Here is a 17541-nt window from a genome sequence, read left to right as displayed (position 1 = left end):
TCCTTCTTAATCACTGCTGCAAAACAGCGAGGCCAAAAAAGGCCTTCTTTGTGGGTCATGTGTTGCTCAGCCTGGCAGGGGCAGCACTGCTGTTTCCTTGACGGAGGGCTGTGCCATGGGGGGGTGCCAGCAGTTCATGGGTCACCTCTGTCTCCGTCTGGAAGTAAAAAAACCTCCCGCATTGCAAAGCTGCTTCTCAAGAAGAATTATTTCTTCTGAATCCAACGAGAGATTCAGGAGACTCCTGGCTTTGCACGAATTCAGGGTATGCCAGCATCTCCTCTGAATAAGAGAGATTAAATTTTGACCCCAGACTGAGCCAAGCTCAGACCCACAGAACGAGCAGAAAGCACAACGTGCATCCATCTCCACAGCCGCATACTCCACAGCATCTCCTCAGGTGTGCAGATGCCCTTTTCCCCAGCACTAATGTGCAGATGTTGTTCTGCAATAGAGACAGAGCCCTGCTAATCTCCTGCAATGCTAGGAGAGACCCTCGATCCCCCACCGAGTATCACAGAGCCTTGCAAAAGACAGCACAGTGTCATCTCCTGCCAAAAACATCAGGGCAACGTCTTTCTTTGAGCTCTTTGTTTCAATTAACTTCAGGGGATTTTATTTTCTTTTGCTTTTTTGGCTGCAAGATAAAAGCGGCGAGCTGGGCGTGCCGGGCTGCTGATAGCACGGCTCTGCTGGGCACACCGGGTTCCTCCCTCCCTGCTCTTTGTGCCACGTGTGTAGTAAAACCAGACGCAGGCTGAGCACCGCACAAGGTGCAGAGCTGTGCTGGGCACCGGGGCAATGGGGCTGGGGTGGTGCCCGGGTCTGTCCCAGGCAAAGCATCCTACCGGCCTTAGCAGACTCACAGCCATCCTCACACTGGAGGAAGTTTTCCCCAGTGACTACAAAACCTCTGCTGGTTCTCTTCCCACCAGGGTGATGCCTTCAGCAGCAGCAGCTACACCAAGGGCTCGCCCCACATCTGCACCGTGGCCCCACGAGAGGGGTGGGGGTAAGCACAAGGCACCCTGGGGTGACCGCTTCTCACCCAAAAGGAGCAGGAAGGAGCTGACCTCATGCAGCAATCGTCCAGATTCACTTCTCTGAGCTTCAGCTGCCTGCAAGTGAAGCATCTCTTCCAAGGTTTGGCTCCTCTCCACTGAGCAAACGGTGCTCAGGAAGGGCATGGTCCCAGCTAGGCTCAGCTCGGGGCAGGGCCCAACTGCTGGAACAAAACCAGTCTCACCCTAACACCCAGACTCGGTGCAAAACAAATGAAATTGACCCAGGAGTGAAAGCTGGCAGGCAGCAAACCCTAAATGCTGCTCCTGACCACAGTGTGGCACTGCTCCAAGGGACATGGCCAGGAGCAGGCTCTGGAGACGGGAGGAAGGTGAGAACACGGGAGGTTTATCCACGCTCCTGAGCATCCAGGGCAGCACACAGGAGGAACTCGGCTGGGACTGAAGAAGCATGCAATAGGGAAACTTTATTAACGACCCCATGACAAACTCCCAGACCACAAAGGCATAAAATGTCAACCAAGATACGCTGCTAGGACATGGCAGAGCATGCAATACGACAGTTCCTTTGACTTGTTTATTTAAAAATTCTTCCTACTGCAGTAACAACCTGTTTATCTGGCACGTTTATGTTGAAGACACATTTTGGCAGGAACAAATAGTCATTGTAATGATACATCAACAAAACGTTTTTTCCCTAGCTGTAGTAGAGACACCACATATCACTAGCTTTGCTTTGAAATATCGGGTAGTAAACAGAGGCACCCAAGAATGGAGAATATTATCTCCCATTTTAGTGTGCTACTTATAAATTTGAAGCAATTTCATACCCCTTAAGCTTTGGGTTTCTTTTAGGGAGATGAAATGGGGGGGAGGGGGCTGGTTTATGAGCTATTTTGTTACATGAAGGCTGGAAGTTAACGTCTTCATTGCCTTCGGTAAGAAATTAGCTTCATTCAGATGAGAATTGCTCCATTCCATTTCTGAGCCAATTTCACCAAAATATAAGGAGAAACCCAAAACAGTTTCAACTGTTTTCTTCCTGGTATATTTTAAGAAAACAATCCCAGGCTGAAATCTCAGCACGGGTTGGCATTTTCTGAGGAGCCTAAGGGAATAAAGTCTTCCAAATCATATTCAGATGGAGATAATCTTCTGGTCTCTTTTGTAAAACCACAGCAGAAATGTGGCAAAGCTTGCCACTCAAATGATTGCTTTGCCCTTCAAAGGGTGAAATCCAGCCCTGAGCAGGGGGCACCATGCACACAAGTAACAAAAAGCATTACCCTGCCTGCTCCCCTGGATAAATTTCACCCTACAGGCTTGAACCTGCTCTCAGTGGAATGGTTCCCGCTGAGTTCAACAGTGCAGGTTCAAGCCTTAGGCGTGATGTGGCAGGGTCAGGTACTCTGGTATCTCTTATTCCAATTCATTCATCACTGCAGAAATTTTGCAGCCAATTTGTCCTAAAAAAGGCAACACAACTTTTCTATGTTTTCCCTCCTCCCGTGTAGTGGGAAACCGCCGATCTCCGCTCCTGTGGTTACTTCCTGAAGCTTCTGGTGGACGAGGTCGTGGTGACAGTGTAGGATTTGGTAGCACCCCCAGAGGAGAAGCCGAGCGCCCCACTGCCCATGCCTGCTCCCAGGTTCAGGCCTCCTCTGACTCCTCCTCCCAGAAATCCACTGGAGCTGCTGTAGCCACCTCCACCGCTGGAGCTGACCACAGCTGAGGCACAGAGAGAAGCAAACCAAACGTCAGTGTGCAGGAACCCCAAACCCACTTTGGCACCCTCGTGCAAAGGGCATCTTTAAATTTCAGCAAGCAGATGACAATTTTCTATGACTTTCTGCAAAACATGAGGCTCGGGATACAGCTTCCTTGCTGCGGTTTGGCCACAGCATTTAGCTCTGTGCTAAACCAGAGGCGTGCAAAGGCTGAGCAGCCCCCCCCCTCCTCCAGCACTCAGTCTGGCTCGAGACCTCCCATAGCACTGGGAACCCCAAATCATAAACACATTCAGCTCATCTCTTGGTGCACCAGAGAGGCCGTGGGCGTGCTCACCAGCTATGCAGCTGAGTTAAAACTGAAATCTGCCGCTATCAAATTCTGTCCTGGTGGGCTCCCATTTAAGAAGGGGTGAACTTGGTTGCAGAAATTAAGGCAGGGCACTACCAGGCTCCTGCATGCAGACCCAGCTGCCCCCCCCGCACTTTCTGTAGGCATATGGCTATGTGTAACTATTACAAATTATAAAATCAACTCACAGATATTGACGCTGCCAACTCCATCACCAGCCAACCTGTTGGAGCAGAAAAACACAAAGGCAAAAAGGAAGAGGACGGGTTAGGCTGTGCATTACTCAGTGTTCCCCCAGGGCCTCAGTGCAGAGGATGAAGACAATGGCAGTGAGTTATTACTGCTGTTGTAAATAATTCAGACAAGATAAGTGTGCCATCCAGCGCTTTGTTCTGGCCCTACATTTACAAGCTCTGTTATCACCTGGAGGGGACTAAAAGAGCACAAAAGCTCTCTCCTAATTCCATGGGGATTTAAACCACTTGGAAATTTTCTGCCATAGCATCAAATGTACAATGGAAAATGAGTCTTATTTCTTTGTATGTTTTCACCCAAAGTATCAATTTTTCCCTAGAGCTTGCCAATTTGGCAAGCCAAAACACTTTCAGGACCAAAAATCAGTTTAAAATGCAAGGTTTTCTTTTCCATATCTCCTTACAGAAACTGGAATTGGGCCCTCATGTTGTCATGATACAAAGGGCTGGACCCTTCATCATGTAAAATCCACGGACTACACCCACCTGCTCTCTTCTCCCTCCAGCAGCTTCCTGTAGGTCGCGATCTCGATGTCCAGGGCCAGCTTGACGTTCATCAGCTCCTGGTACTCGCGCAGCTGCCGGGCCATGTCCTGCTTCGCCTTCTGCAGAGCTGCCTCGAGCTCCTCCAGCTTTGCCTTGGCATCTCTGACAGCCATCTCACCGCGCTCCTCAGCTTCAGCAATGGCAGCCTCCAGCTTGGCACGCTGCAGTGACAAAGAGCATGTCAGTGGGCATCCCGTCTCCTTGGTGGAGAACACTACCACCCATGGACTTCTGGCACCTACAGACCAGCCCACCTCTGTGACTAGAAGAGCACTGGGGCCATCTGTTTGAATTAGACCCAAAGAAATTCATGCCTACACATTTCGGGGGGGCACTGGAGGGAGATCAGCCTGCACAGGAAGCTCACCTTATTCCAATAAATGTTCTTCTAAAAGGCAATTTATCTGACCCTGTTTCTCTCTCCGCTGGCTACATTTTCATAAGACTTTCAGGTGACCCTCACTTTCTCAGCCCACCCACACTGCACACAATTGCACAACACTTGGGGTTAATGCAAACTCAGATTTTCTCTCCTGTTATGCCCCAGAGCTTGTTCACAGCCAGTTGGTCTCCAGTAAGCTTTGATGTGAGGCAAGCATGGACTCGAGCAGACCTGCAGTTAACAAACAACACACATACCCCAAAAGCATCCCTGTGGGGCCACATCAAGCTGGCACGTGACGTGCCACCCTCAGCAGTGCCCCTTGTACCTCCAGAAAGCTCCATGTTTGGCAGGAAGGGCTCACAATGAACATATGTGCTTTACACTCTCATTCATTATTAAGAGAGCTGCACCAGGTCAGCTCTTTACTTGTAAATGTGTGCTGAAACATCCCTGCCCTGAAACCAAATAAACACAAATGGATGAATCACAATGGCTTATCTCCAGCCTGTGCACTCTGGTTATTTGCAGCCCGTATTCAGCCCCAACATGGTTTGAACCACTCACTGGTCTGGCTTTCACCAGGCGTTTTGATAAAGTGATAACCACCCCTGGAGAAAGCAAACAGAACTCCTATATAGCTGAAAAATTCCTTTGTGTGCCCAAACATGGTGTTCCCTACTGCAGAAAGGGAGTGGACAAAGATCCCAGCAGCAAGAAGGCGCTTTGCAGACTTATTCTCCCCTACAGTTCAGCTCCCTCTCAGCATTACTTAGCTCATGACACAGTTTCTCCCGCCAGCAGAACTGACATCTTTCAGTGTGATCATAGCAACTATCAGCAAACTGTTCCTAGCAGATGCTGTTACAAGCCTTGCTCCTGGGAAGCCTGTTGCTGCTAAATCCACTGCTCTGCAGCAGGAAAACAAAGGCAGCTCCTCACCTGGGCCTTCGCATTTTCAATTTCACCCTGCAGCCTCTGGATCATGCGGTTTATCTCTGAGATCTCATTCTTCGTGTTGCGCAGGTCATCTCCGTGTTTCCCAGCAGTGACCTGCAGTGCCTCATACTGTGACACAAAACAGCAGCACAAGAAAGGATGGAGTCAGCCAGGCAGCCCGTTAGATGCTACTACATCTCCCCCCAATCATCACAAACAGGATAGATGTAGTAACAGGAGCCGTTAGTGCCCTTATCTCTCCCGTAACTCACCTTGCTCTGGTACCAGGACTCAGCTTCTGCCCGACTCCTGTTGGCAATATCCTCATACTGTGCTTTGACCTCTGCAATGATGCTGTCCAGGTCCAGGTTTCGACTGTTGTCCATGGACAGCACCACAGATGTGTCAGAGATCTGGGACTGCAGCTCACGAAGTTCCTGGCAGTTACATTAAAAACATACTGTTAATCACTTTCAAGGGCCTCTTTTGGTAGCCAATTAGAGAAATAGAAGGTATCAGAAGATGAAGAGGCCTGGGACAAGGAGCTTTCCTTTCTCTCTCTCAGACAGCACAGACGCACACAAACACACACCAGCACTACAGCATTGGGTCTAATGCATTGTTTTTCTTGTTTTCATACTAACTGCATTCAAAAAAGATGCACGTCCCTGCCACCTTTGCAATAAATCCATCTCATATCACAGACAGGGAAAAACCACAGTGAGAATTCACAGAACCTGTACTTGTTTTTGCTTACGGAAGGGAAGACTCAATCTCTCCATCACCATTCTCACCTCTAGAAACAGCATAATAATTCTCCCAGTCACCATCCACAGTTCTTCACCTACTTGCAGTACTACATTGCAGCACCCACAAGAAGCAGAAAGGAACTTACCGCTTCATAGAGAGATCTCAGGAAGTTAATCTCATCCGTCAGTGCATCCACCTTGGCCTCCAGCTCCACTTTGTTCATGTAGGCGGCATCCACATCCTTAAAAAAAGAGTGATAATCCTATGAGATTGCTGTAGCTTTGATGACTAAGTCCACCCAACCTTGTGTGCCCTCAATAGCAGCCGTGTGCCCACTGTCAGTTTGGACAACACAGGCTGTGAAAGCCTCACAATCCCTCTGACTTTGGGAATTTTAAAATAATAGAGGCCTTAGGAAATGCCACAACGCATCCCCAAAGAAAGATATCATCATCTGTGAGACTGCTAAAATCTGGCACTCCTTCCTAGGTTCCTATAGGGACCTTGGTGCCCGCACTGAGGCAGAAATGAGATCTCCAGTTCTTCCCCTGTGGGTCTCCAGGCAGAGCCGTAGCAAAGGGATTGCAGGGACGGAAGGGGGAGAGGGGCTGCAAACGTATTTGATCAGGCCCAGCTAATACCCACGGCACGCACCTTCTTGAGCACCACAAACTCATTCTCTGCTGCTGTGCGCTTGTTGATTTCATCTTCGTACCTGCCAGAAGAAAAGGGATCGGTGTTAAGTTAGAGCCTGGTCACAGTGAAGCATTACCCCAGTTCCCTTTTCTCTCCCCCCATTTGTGAACCACCTCATCAGTCTCTGACTTCCCCAAGCAAGGCAGCCATGGGCAGAGGTTTGCTGCACCACTGAGGCACGTATATTTTTCACACAGGAGGTGCCAGCTGTCTGCCACAGCTTGATGGTACTGTTTGAATGAGCTGATGCCTGAAAACTGCTGTGGTTCGCAGCGCCGTTACCGCTAAGCTGGAAAGAATTTCTCACCATATTCTCCCACATTCATTAGAATTCACTATGCTTAGGAAGATTTCTGCTCATTATTCTCACTCACAGACAGCCCAGGGACGTCCTGCCTGTGGGGCTGTAGTCTGTGTCCCGAGGCTCTCAGTTTTTTCACTTGACCATTGACAGAGCACATACAAATGCAGAAGAGAGGCAAGCAGGTGAACAAATTCCTCTATGCTGATGAAGAGGTTTTTAAAGCTACATTCACTCAGCACTTCCTTATTCCAGACACATGAGAATATGCTGCAGGTGCCGATCACGTGTAAGAGCTGAGTGCAGTTATTCTCGTACTGCACAGAGTGGCTACGCTTTAAAGCCCCACAAACTTCCAATAGTGGCACCATCGCTTCTTTAGGTGTTTGCCTTCACGTGTAATGAGCTAGATCCTCAGCAGATATCAGCCATGCTCCACTGACTTGTACCACTTGCAAGCCTGGATCTCAGAGCCTGCTTTTCGGCATTCTGCATACAGCCAACCTGCTGAACCAAACAGCAGGAACCTGCTGCATGGATTCCCTAAGCCATCCCAGGGAACAGAGCAGGAACCGCTCTGGCCAGCTGTTTTGGAGTTGCTGTTGGCAAAGTAAGAACACTGCTCTGTTTATTTACACAGCCATTGTATGGCTAGCACTGTAATTTGCCTTCCAAAGCGTGAGCTATTTCAGTTTTGAGAGTCTTTATGTAACTCCCCTTCTGCTCTGCACTGGAAGCCTGCCATCCACACTGGTATAAAGGGGCGTTATCCCTTTCAAGGTCAATGAGCTGCATCCGCTGCTATTGCAAATCGATATATGGCATGGGCATTACGTGCATGTGTTGTGTGTGCACAGCCTGCAGTGCAAAAGGGAAGAGAATCAGAGCCTAGCCTCCAGCAGAGATGACCAGAAATTGGTTTAAAACAAAACAGAAAAAACCCTACCACCTGAATTTTTCAAGAATGATTTGCCCAGTTCCATTTCCAGGGCAAACTCCGCTAAGCTGGTCAATGAACCACCACCAAATCATTCCAGGTTCTCCATTAACTCCCAAGGGAAGCCCAGCACCCTGTCACACCTTGGCACGCCCTGCACCGAGCCGCACAGACAGCAAGGATCCAGCCCGTTCCTACCCCTGCTTGCTTCGAACCACACCCTTAGTCAGGGCTGTGGCCAACTAAGGGACCGAATCTCATCCCCTGCGACCTTGTGCATATAAATCTCCACCCCTACCCCTGACACAAATGGTGAATTGCTCTGTGAATTGAACGTATGAAAACAAGGCAATAGATATAGACAGGGCTAGTTATGTTTTAGGTATTTGACTTTGAAGTTGAAATTTTCTTCATATAAACAGGGAGAAGCAGGTTCTGAACTTCAGTTACTACGTCCTTGCTCCTGCTGCAGCCCTAGCATCTTACACTCCTAACTCCTGCTCCCCTTCCCCTCCAGGGTTTAGCTTCCCAGCAGGAGCCCCCAAGCTGGAAGGATGAATATGCACCTGTGCACCTTACATTCATGTGACACGCAACTGAAATTAGGGCTCCAACGTCTCTGGGCACAAACCAGCTCCTTGCTGCTGCCTTGCAGAGAAGCAAGGTGCAACTGTGGATGAGCACAGAACAGAAGTAACTGAGCAGGGCTGGGGGAAAACGTAATTCCCGTGCACCTCCTTGGGAATTACTGGATATTGACTTTCCCTAAACACACCCTGGGGATTATCAGATCTGTATGCTTTTTCAGTTCCTGCTTGATCCAGTTTGCCAGCTCCTTCTTTTCTTTCTTTCCTTTTTTTTTTTTTTAAAGGCATTCTCCTGTACAGCTGGGTTGGGCACAGGCTGGGACAAAGGCTACTTTCTTCACGGGACTCCTCCCCGACATGATTTGGACAGAAAAATTGCTTAAAAATTGCAAGTCACTTGCTCCATTACCTCCCCACAGAACAAGCAGTGGTTCACCTACTGCCTGCCAAACTGCAGAGCTCTGACGGGGTTCCTACAGACCCAAAGAGGCCTGCCCAACCCCAAGTACGAAGCCATCCCCGAGGAGGCTGCAAGCAGAGTCAAAAGGATGCAGCCACTAAAGGCCATGTGGGAACAAGGTGCCAGGAACACCAAGCAATCCAGGCAGCTTTCCTGGACCAGCCACCTAGCTCATGATTGAAACAAAGCAACACAAAACTCCCTCCCTAGCAGAAAAACTAGGGGCATCTCTGCCAACCTCCCAAATGACCTGCTAGCTGCTGTCAACTTCAACTGTACCGTTAGAAGGTTAAATTATACATTACTTGGCCTTGAAATCCTCAACAAGATCCTGCATGTTCTTCAGTTCACCCTCCAAACGCCCTTTGTCATTCAACAACCCATCCAGCTGGCGTCTCAGGTTGTTGATGTACGCCTCAAACATGGGAGCGATGTTACTCCGGGCAGCCTTTTGGTCCTGGAGAAGGCTCCATTTGGTCTCCAGCATTTTGTTTTGCTGCTCCAGGAACCGGACCTGAAAAGCAACCAAGGGGTCATTTGTAAAAGCAGGAGGAAGGGGAGAGCTGACACTGCTGAGTTTGGATCTTGGGGTGAGGATGGGCTGTGGATGGTATCTGAAGAATTCACAGTGCTCACAGGAAACACCTGAATTCTGAAGGGTGATAAAAACCAGAGGGAGCATTGCTGCTCTGGGGCTTGCCTTATGACATTAAGGCTTTGCTTGAATTAAAGATAAGCAGATTCTGCTTGCCTGACACATGAAAGAAGCCATCCAGAAACCTCAGTGTCAGCCAATTACCAAACTCCAGGTCTGGATTCCTAGCATTTTGAGGATGCCTGAGCCGAACTTTACAACACAGGACATACAATCAATTGGTGGGAGATAGCAAAGCTGCAGGGGTACAGGGCAGAGCAAACAAACACAGTAAGCCCATCAAGGTCCGTTTCACTGAGTCAACTCCTCTCCAGGAGGCCCCCTCCTCCCTGAATTTGGTGGTGTGCAGATCGGCTCAGGTACAAATTGATCTTTAAAGCCTGCGCCCATTTTATGGGCCGTGTAAAGGAGGCATAAAGCTGGCCTAAGCAGGGCAAAATCCACTGCTGACAGCAATGAGAGCAGGGCTTTAGTAAGTTACTGGATTGTAACAGGCAAATCACGCCTTGGTGCTGAAGACGTGACCCCAAGCCATTTTGTGAACCCCCCCCCCACAAGCTGAGGGAGAGCTTTGGGTAAGGCCTACTTTAAGCAGCATCCCCAGAGCACTCAGTCTTTCCGACACCTCACCTTGTCGATGAAGGAGGCGAACCTGTTGTTGAGGGTCTTGATCTGCTCCTTCTCCTCCTTCCGCACCCGCTGGATATTGGGGTCGATCTCCAGGTTGAGGGGTGTCAGGAGGCTCTGGTTAATGGTGACCTCCTGAATGCCCCCGGGGACTCCTCCACCGAATCCCATGCCACCGTAGCCGTATCCAGACCGAACGCTGTAGGAGCTGCCACCTCCAAGGGAGATCCGCTTGTTGGTGGAGCCGAGGTTGTAGAGGCTGGAGCTGCCAAAGCCGGCACCCACTCCTCCGCGGGTGGAGGAGACGGTGCTGACCCGCATTTGGCTGACCCCTGGGACTGCCACAGAGCGAGAGCTGAAACTCACAGACCGGGACATGGCTGCTCAGAGGGTGCCTTCGGTATCCCCCTCCCTTCAAAAGCTCGGGAAAGCTGTACTGGAGACCAGGGAGGCAACTGAGCTCTCCTGACTCGCTTCTCCTTTTATCCGTTAGAAGAGCTGGGCTTGGCTCGAGGGCAAAAGAGGGATCGTTTTACTGCCTTCCGAGCTGGGTGTGCCTGGCAACCTTCCCACCCTCCGACAACCTGCTGAACTCGAAGGGAAGGGCCAGGGAAGGGGGACAGGACACACCTGGCGCCGTGTCCCGGCGCTCAGACCTGGCTTTGTTCCGTGCCTCCCTTTGCCTCTGCCACATGTGCAGCCGAGGGACAGGAAGCACAGGCTCCTCCGATCGACCTGGGCAGAGAGTAAGAACAGGACAGGTCCGATCTCCATGTCCTCAAGGCTTCTCTGTTCCTCCCTCCTTGCATAAAGGGATGCTGAAATGAGAAAAGGGGGAACGTGCTTTGATTTTTTGACTCTACCAGGGAGCAGGCGGCTCCCCCCGTGCACCAGCACGAAGGACACAAGGTGCAGCTGAGTTTAATATCGACCAAAGCCAGCTGCAGCCTCGGACTCACACACACCACACTCAGCCAGCAGCACCCAGCAGGGCGCCTGCTCCATGCAGGAAAATGAGGTAGCAGAAGAGATATGCTGCAGCTGACCCTGGGCACATTTTCATCTCCTCTCTCCTGCTAGCTCTAAAATAAAGGTGGTTGAAGCAGGTTGCACCCTGTGTGTGGAAATGCCCAACGTGCCAGTCCAGACTCAGAAGGAGAGATTTCTGCTTTAACTACAGTGTTGCTATGCAGAAGCAGCAGAGACATAAAAAAAAACGGTTTTACAGGCTTTCTGCATTTTTACTAGCCTTGACGGGACAGAACTCTCTGTTATCAGGTCATAAATCCTCCGGGAGATTTCAAAGGCTATCTTGAATGTGTCACCCTTCAGATCTTCCTCCCATCAGGACAGTAAGATAGTGCAGGCGACATTTTCTGACCACAGCCCATTCAAACTATGTACTTCCTTCTTTGCGGGGAGAATACAAATTGAATGGAGATCCCAGCTACGAAAAGGAAATTCTGTTTCAAAAAGTGAAAGGGGGAGACTGAGCCCGACAGAGACATATGAGGCAAGATTCCTCCCTGCCCTGAAAGCTGGCTCAGCTTCCATAACCAAAAAAAAAGATTCACTGAGTGTAAAGCAAACTTCCACATTACGCATACCCAGCTATCCCTGACCTGATAGCTGCTGCAGACCAGCTATGGTTCCTTTCATCCGTATGCAGAGAGCAACAAGGCCGAAGTCTCCAGCTATGTTACTTGGCTCAAGGTACTTCTGAGTTCATGGAGACAGGCTGCTTTCCTGCAACTCTTCTGGGTTGTCTTGGAAGGATGGGAATTGAATCTGAAAGTACCATTTACGAGTTCTACAGTTAGGCAAGAATAACTCCCACCAAGGCAAATTCTAGCTGCTGGATTTTATCAGGCTGCTTTCCAGCCCCGACTCCCCTACATCAGCAGACAGGACTTTTGCACAACACGACATGCAAACCAGAAAGCAATCCAGCCAGGTGAAATACAACCCTGCTGTCAGATAACCTATCATAAAGGCAAAGCTGTTCCCAGCAGCCTCAAAGGAACCACCCGTTCAGCAGTAAGAGAGCTGAACTTCACCCTGCTTTGCGCTATCAAGGGCCTGATCCATTAAAAGTCATTTTTTTCTAATCGCAATGACCACCGTGCAGCACTACTGATTTTAAGGGAGGATGAATCTATCTACCATTCGAAGTTTAAGCTCTCTTCTTTCCATTCGCAGCCCAGGTAGTGCAGCAGTGCAGCAGGAAAGCTCCTGTACCACGTTTGTGCACACTCCCAGCTCTGCAGCCAGCCCGCTCAGATCCCCCGTCCTTATCACAGCCCAACTTGCAATGCGAACGTTCCCCATTTAAAGCCAGTTTCAAGCCAGGTTAAGCCAAAGCAGGATCCTGTGACCCTGGCTGTCACAGGCAGAGTTTCTTTGTGTTGCTGAGATGCCATGACAACGCCGCATTCTTTCACAACCGCAGGGACCAGTAAATGCTTCCAAGCCCATTCGAATGACCCCTGGGGATTCTGGTTGGGTAACAGGGAAGACACTGTATGGACCGGTTAAACACCCTTTTGGGGAAGTGAATGCTTCGACACTGTGACTGTTCTGCTTGGTGTGACTCCATGCCAGCCCCTGCACACCCAAGCCAGGAACACCCTGTCGCTGTGCACCAGCGCTCACAAAGCTGGCCAGAGGCACAAGTGACAAAACCCTCCGAAAATCCTTCATGAAGCGTACCGAGATTAAAATTCCAGCCCTGAGAGGGGGCGTGGGGGGAATCAAATGTGGCCACATCCTAAAGGAAGAGGAAGAAGTCTTTACAAATGAGCAAGATCGTTTTAAGAACACGTTATTACGCCGCTCGGTGTCTGTTGTTTCCTCACCCTCAGTCGATATCCGTGGGCTATCTCTTGCTGTGTGCTTAGATTGCAGTGTTTGGTTTGAAAGCTTTCTGGAGCAGGGAGTGCCCTTAGGTTTTGTGTTTGCACAGCGCAGTCCTGGTTTGTGATTACTGCTCCAAAGTGCTTCAGCACTGAGTCATAAATTAGTTAGTGTCTTAACGACCAGCAGTGTTTTGGTGGTCTGATGACTGGGGTATCAGAAGAGAATGACAAGGCACTCATGGTGCCATCAGAGAACGACACTGTCAGGCTGTTACTCTCGATAACACCCGAATGCAATGCCAATAAAGCTGCCACGCTGAAGATTTCCCCCACGCTGCAATCACAGCTCCCCCTTTCAGGAGCTGGCTCCTAGAGTACCATCAGTGATAAAAGTCTCTGGGTCATCAACAACTCATGGGCATTCATAGGCATATCGAGAGATTGCTCCAGAGGGAGCTTGTTCTCTGACTGCCCCAACTGCAGGCACTGTATGTGATGTGCAGATGCCCAAACACGAGGCACGTCCAGACAAGGTGCTTATTGAACCCAGAGGATTAGATTTGTACTTCCCACATCACTCAGGTGATAAAGCTCGCTGTGATGCCACAGCTCATCCACCTGCTCGCTTGAAAGCAACTTCTCCAAAAGGCGACGGCTGGTGATTTGAAGGATTCATTTGTTCCGAGGCTGGTACCTTGGTACAGTTCATTACCCTGCAGCAGGAACCCTCCTGCTACAACTCAGGGCACTGTGCCTAATTTGAGGTTGTTTAATTGATGTCTTTAATTTTCTGCCACTGCCCACTTCCGAAGCCCTGGAACAGCTCCCTTGAACCTGGTAGGATTTTCCTTTAAAGTCACCACCCTCTTGGCCTTCTGTTGGATAGAATGAATCCTCAGACTTCATAATCAAGTGGCTTTTCTGGAGACCTTGAACCACTCCTGGGGCCTCTCTCTGCTCCAATGCCCTCGGCAAATCGCAGAGGCCGTGCACTGGCACCATTTACACTGCAAAGTCACGTCTCCATCAGAGCTGGAAGCTGCTGCGATGGGTCTCACCTAACTACCCAGCTACACCTCTCCTTTCCGCAGTGAGGCTGAGCAGTCTCAATACTGAGGGGGGCACCACGGGACCTGCAGGAACAGCCAGAGGCTGCTTGCCCCGGGGGACAGAGCCAGCTCCATGTTAACAACGAGGCTTCCAGCAAGCTCCTGCCCTCCAGGAGCTGCACCTCACCGCTCCTCCTCGCCCTGCCTGGCTGGGAAGCCCTGGGCTCAGCCCCTCGCTGCTCCTGGAGCGCTGCCTGCTGCTGGCCACGTAATCCACTGCTGGGAAGCAGCTCCTCGAGCCCAGAACGGGCCGTGCCAGTCCTGCTACCTGAAACGCACAAAAGGCACCGGTCTAAACCCAGAGGCTTTTAGGTAACAGCACAAAACCAGCTGCCAGTGGAGCTCCTTGCGCCCCCAAAGGAGCTGCTGCCCCTGGAGTCCTCCCCGCTTTATTTCCCACCCGCTCGGCACGGCAGTGGGGCTCCCCGGCCCCCCGGCTCGAGCCCCGTGTGCCTCCTGCCCCGTTTGCACAAGGATTGCTCACACCCTGCGCTGCGGCTGCTGCTATGGGAACTGCTGCCCGTTGCCACGAGCTCCTGGACAAACAAGCACACCCAGCCCATGCAGGCGGCCTGCACGGATCCTGCCTGGGAAGGCATCAGCAAAAGCTCTCCGTGCCTGACGCACGGGGGAGGCATTCAAGCTATGGACTTTCTCCCCTCTCCAGCCTCCTTTCCATGCATTTAAAGCAGTTTTGTTTTTTTTTCCCCTCTCCCCCAAATTACAAGATCTGATGATTACAAGAAATCATGAAGGAATAACTATAAATATAGCTATAATTATGTATAATCATAATTACATGGATAATTTTTACATGAAAGTCTAGAGTCACTCCTGCAGCTAAAGCCTCGAGGAAAACAAACAAACAAACAAAAATACTGCAATTCTCAGAGCCAAGGCGAAACTGCCAGTCCTGGCCAATGCTGGGCTCTGCTTTTCTGGAAACGGTGTCTCAGAATAGAATGGAAAATCCAGGTTTTGTCCCCACAGAATGACACACAGCAACATTTTGAGCCTGGCCTGGTGCATCTGTTGGTCGGCTCCAGCTGCTAGCAGCTGGTCTGATCCCACCTCTGCAGGTACACACACGGCACAGAGCGGGCACGCTGGGGCAGAGCAGAGTCCATCCATCTCAAGCAATACACGCTGGCCAGCACAAAAGCACAGGGTAATTATATAGAGGTCCTTCCTCTGGCCACGCTTCTTCAGCCTCCAGCCATCCCTCAGCTGTTTAACCCTTCCCATGGAGGCTGCACCTCGACCGGCACGTTGAGCTGCTGGTGAGGGATGTTTCTCCCCGTTACCCCTGCTTGCTACAGCCTGTGGCAATGAGATTGCACGTGGTGTGAGATCTTCCCCTGTTCCTGTTTAATTAACTCAATTGCAAACTAACAGATGCCGTTCGGAGCGGGCACCAGGAGCACAGGTACCCTGCACGGCTACAGGAGGCTGCGGGCCTGATGCACGCCTCGGTTCAAGGCTAACACCATCATAACCTGAGCAAAGAGAATGGAGCAGGGAAGGAGAGAAATGGTCCTGCACAGTCATCAGGAAGAAATGCTCTTATCAAAATTTTGCCTCGTCTGACACAGCTCGGGCAGAGCCAGCGGCACAACGCCGGCTTACACCGAGTGATGCTCCGTCTCCACGGTCAGGAAGGATGAAGGACTGACTTCTCCCAAAATACGAAGCTCCCAACATGACAGCCATCCTCAATCAGCCTTGTTTGTACAGCCCTCGGCACAGCCTCATTAGGGACGACAACTGGGTGTCTTAATAGCTCCCACAATACAAACAACCATCTTCACCCGGTGACTACGCGGGAACAAAGCTGCTCCGCAGCCTCTGGCCCCAATTACAAATTCCAAGATCTTTCGCAAAATCAAAGCTGTCCAAACAGATCTGTTGCCCAATACGGGCTCCTAAGGAAGAAAAACAACAAAGAACAACACGGAGCCGTACGCAGTGTTTTAGATAAACTGTCCTGCAGACAGGAAGTCCGTGGGAGAGGCAGGAATAAAACCCAAATTGCCTCGCTCCGCTCCCTGAGCACATAGCTACGCCTTAGCAGATGAGCGGCTGTCAATATTTATTTGAATCCTCGGCACGTTAGATCGCAAAAACCCCAGCAGATTTGGTGCAGGCTGCTCTCCTGCTACAGAGGTGGTTTGTTCCACCAGAGGCAGCTTCTCCTGGCCAAGCACTGGGGCCATCTGCAGCGGGGACGTTTCCCACGAGGACCTGCAGGCATTTTATGTGCTTGGTGCACAAAAATGGAAGTTGCAGCCCAGCCTGCGAAAGCCCAAATGGTTTTGTGAAAGGCTGAGGAGCAGAAACAAGTCACCAAAGGCAAGGGGGTAAGGCCAGGGAGGGGTAGGATGTCCCCATGGATGAGTCACGGCTGAAAAGAAAGGTAAATAATATTCAAATGATTAATTCGTTATGAGTATTTTATTACAGCTATAATCATGAAGATGAAATGATAACCTTTGCCTCCAGAGGGGCCATTTCAGCTCTCAGGGGGAGGTAAGTGCTTTGTCCCAGGACTGTAAAACATCTTCTGTTTTCTTCCCTCCCCATGATTTGAGCTCCAGTACTTCCCAGCTGCCTGCTGCCACGCTGGCCCCGTGTTTTATCGACGTATTTATACCTCGGCCAGCAAAACGTCTAATGAGAACTTTCCAGCGCTTTTAACCCAAATATAACAAACCTGATGGCTTCAAATGAAAGCCAAAAAGGAAGGTGCAAAGCCCCTTTTCCTCCCGTCCTTTCCTCGCTAAGGGCCTGGTATCAGGTTTTACAGTAAGAGCAAAGGGCAAGACTGCAGCCTTGGACCTGCCGGGGAGCCAAGCCCTGGCTGCTGATGGCAGCAGAGGGTGTGGCAGGTCTGTGTCAGGTATCGCCATAATCAATAAATTTTACATCTAATTATTGTTGTCATCGCTGGGTGATCTCACCCGAGGGAGCCTTTCCAGGTATGTGGGAGGGGAGGGATGATCCCCGGCGCTGCGTGGAGCTGGGGCTACCCAGGGCCACGCCGGCTGCTCGCAGAAACCTCCTCCAGCCCCAGCACCCAGCCGGGCTCCTCCCGACACCAACCCCAAAACCACCCCCCAGCCACCAGCTCAGCCCGGGGCAGGCTTCCACGTTACGTGAGGACAGCGAGGGAGGAGGGAGGTTTGGCAGAAATGGGAGAAAAGGCGAAACAGCAAAACAGCCCTGCTTGCGCTAGGACCGAGAGCAGCTCTCCATGATGCTGAGGATGCTTTGTTCCCACACAAGGCCCTTCGGCTGCAGCGAGAGGGTTGCATAGAGCTCTACCTCGCTTTTCTATAGAAAAGC

The 17541-nt window shown here is 50.7% G+C and overlaps 1 protein-coding gene across 1 annotated transcript; it reads right to left on the bottom strand.

The window, feature by feature from the left end:
• Positions 1 to 1585: 1585 nt before the first annotated feature.
• On the bottom strand, positions 1586 to 10950 carry LOC137845942 (keratin, type II cytoskeletal cochleal). The gene is made up of 9 exons (XM_068663490.1): positions 10239 to 10950; positions 9259 to 9467; positions 6627 to 6687; positions 6118 to 6213; positions 5495 to 5659; positions 5226 to 5351; positions 3842 to 4062; positions 3290 to 3324; positions 1586 to 2750 (listed from the first exon to the last, which is right to left on the bottom strand). The coding sequence occupies exons 1-9, from the start codon at positions 10611 to 10613 to the stop codon at positions 2566 to 2568; spliced, it is 1473 nt and encodes a 490-aa protein (XP_068519591.1). The 5' UTR covers positions 10614 to 10950; the 3' UTR covers positions 1586 to 2565.
• Between the last annotated feature and the right edge of the window lie 6591 nt (positions 10951 to 17541).

Source organism: Anas acuta, chromosome 29 (genome assembly GCF_963932015.1).
Source record: "Anas acuta chromosome 29, bAnaAcu1.1, whole genome shotgun sequence".
Taxonomy (NCBI): domain Eukaryota; kingdom Metazoa; phylum Chordata; class Aves; order Anseriformes; family Anatidae; genus Anas; species Anas acuta.
The sequence above is the reverse complement of the archived record's forward strand: the minus strand, read 5'-3'. Positions and strand labels throughout refer to the sequence as shown.

What these genes read in the sequence shown, in the direction of transcription:
- LOC137845942 (XM_068663490.1), bottom strand. Translation starts at nt 10,613, where the DNA reads ATGTCCCGGTCTGTGAGTTTCAGCTCTCGCTCTGTGGCAGTCCCAGGG. An exon ending in TCGCCTCCTTCATCGACAAG is followed by an intron (nt 9,468 to 10,238) that starts GTGAGGTGTCGG and finishes GTTGCTTTTCAG; the next exon opens with GTCCGGTTCCTGGAGCAGCA. An exon ending in TTGAAAATGCGAAGGCCCAG is followed by an intron (nt 4,063 to 5,225) that starts GTGAGGAGCTGC and finishes TTGTCACTGCAG; the next exon opens with CGTGCCAAGCTGGAGGCTGC.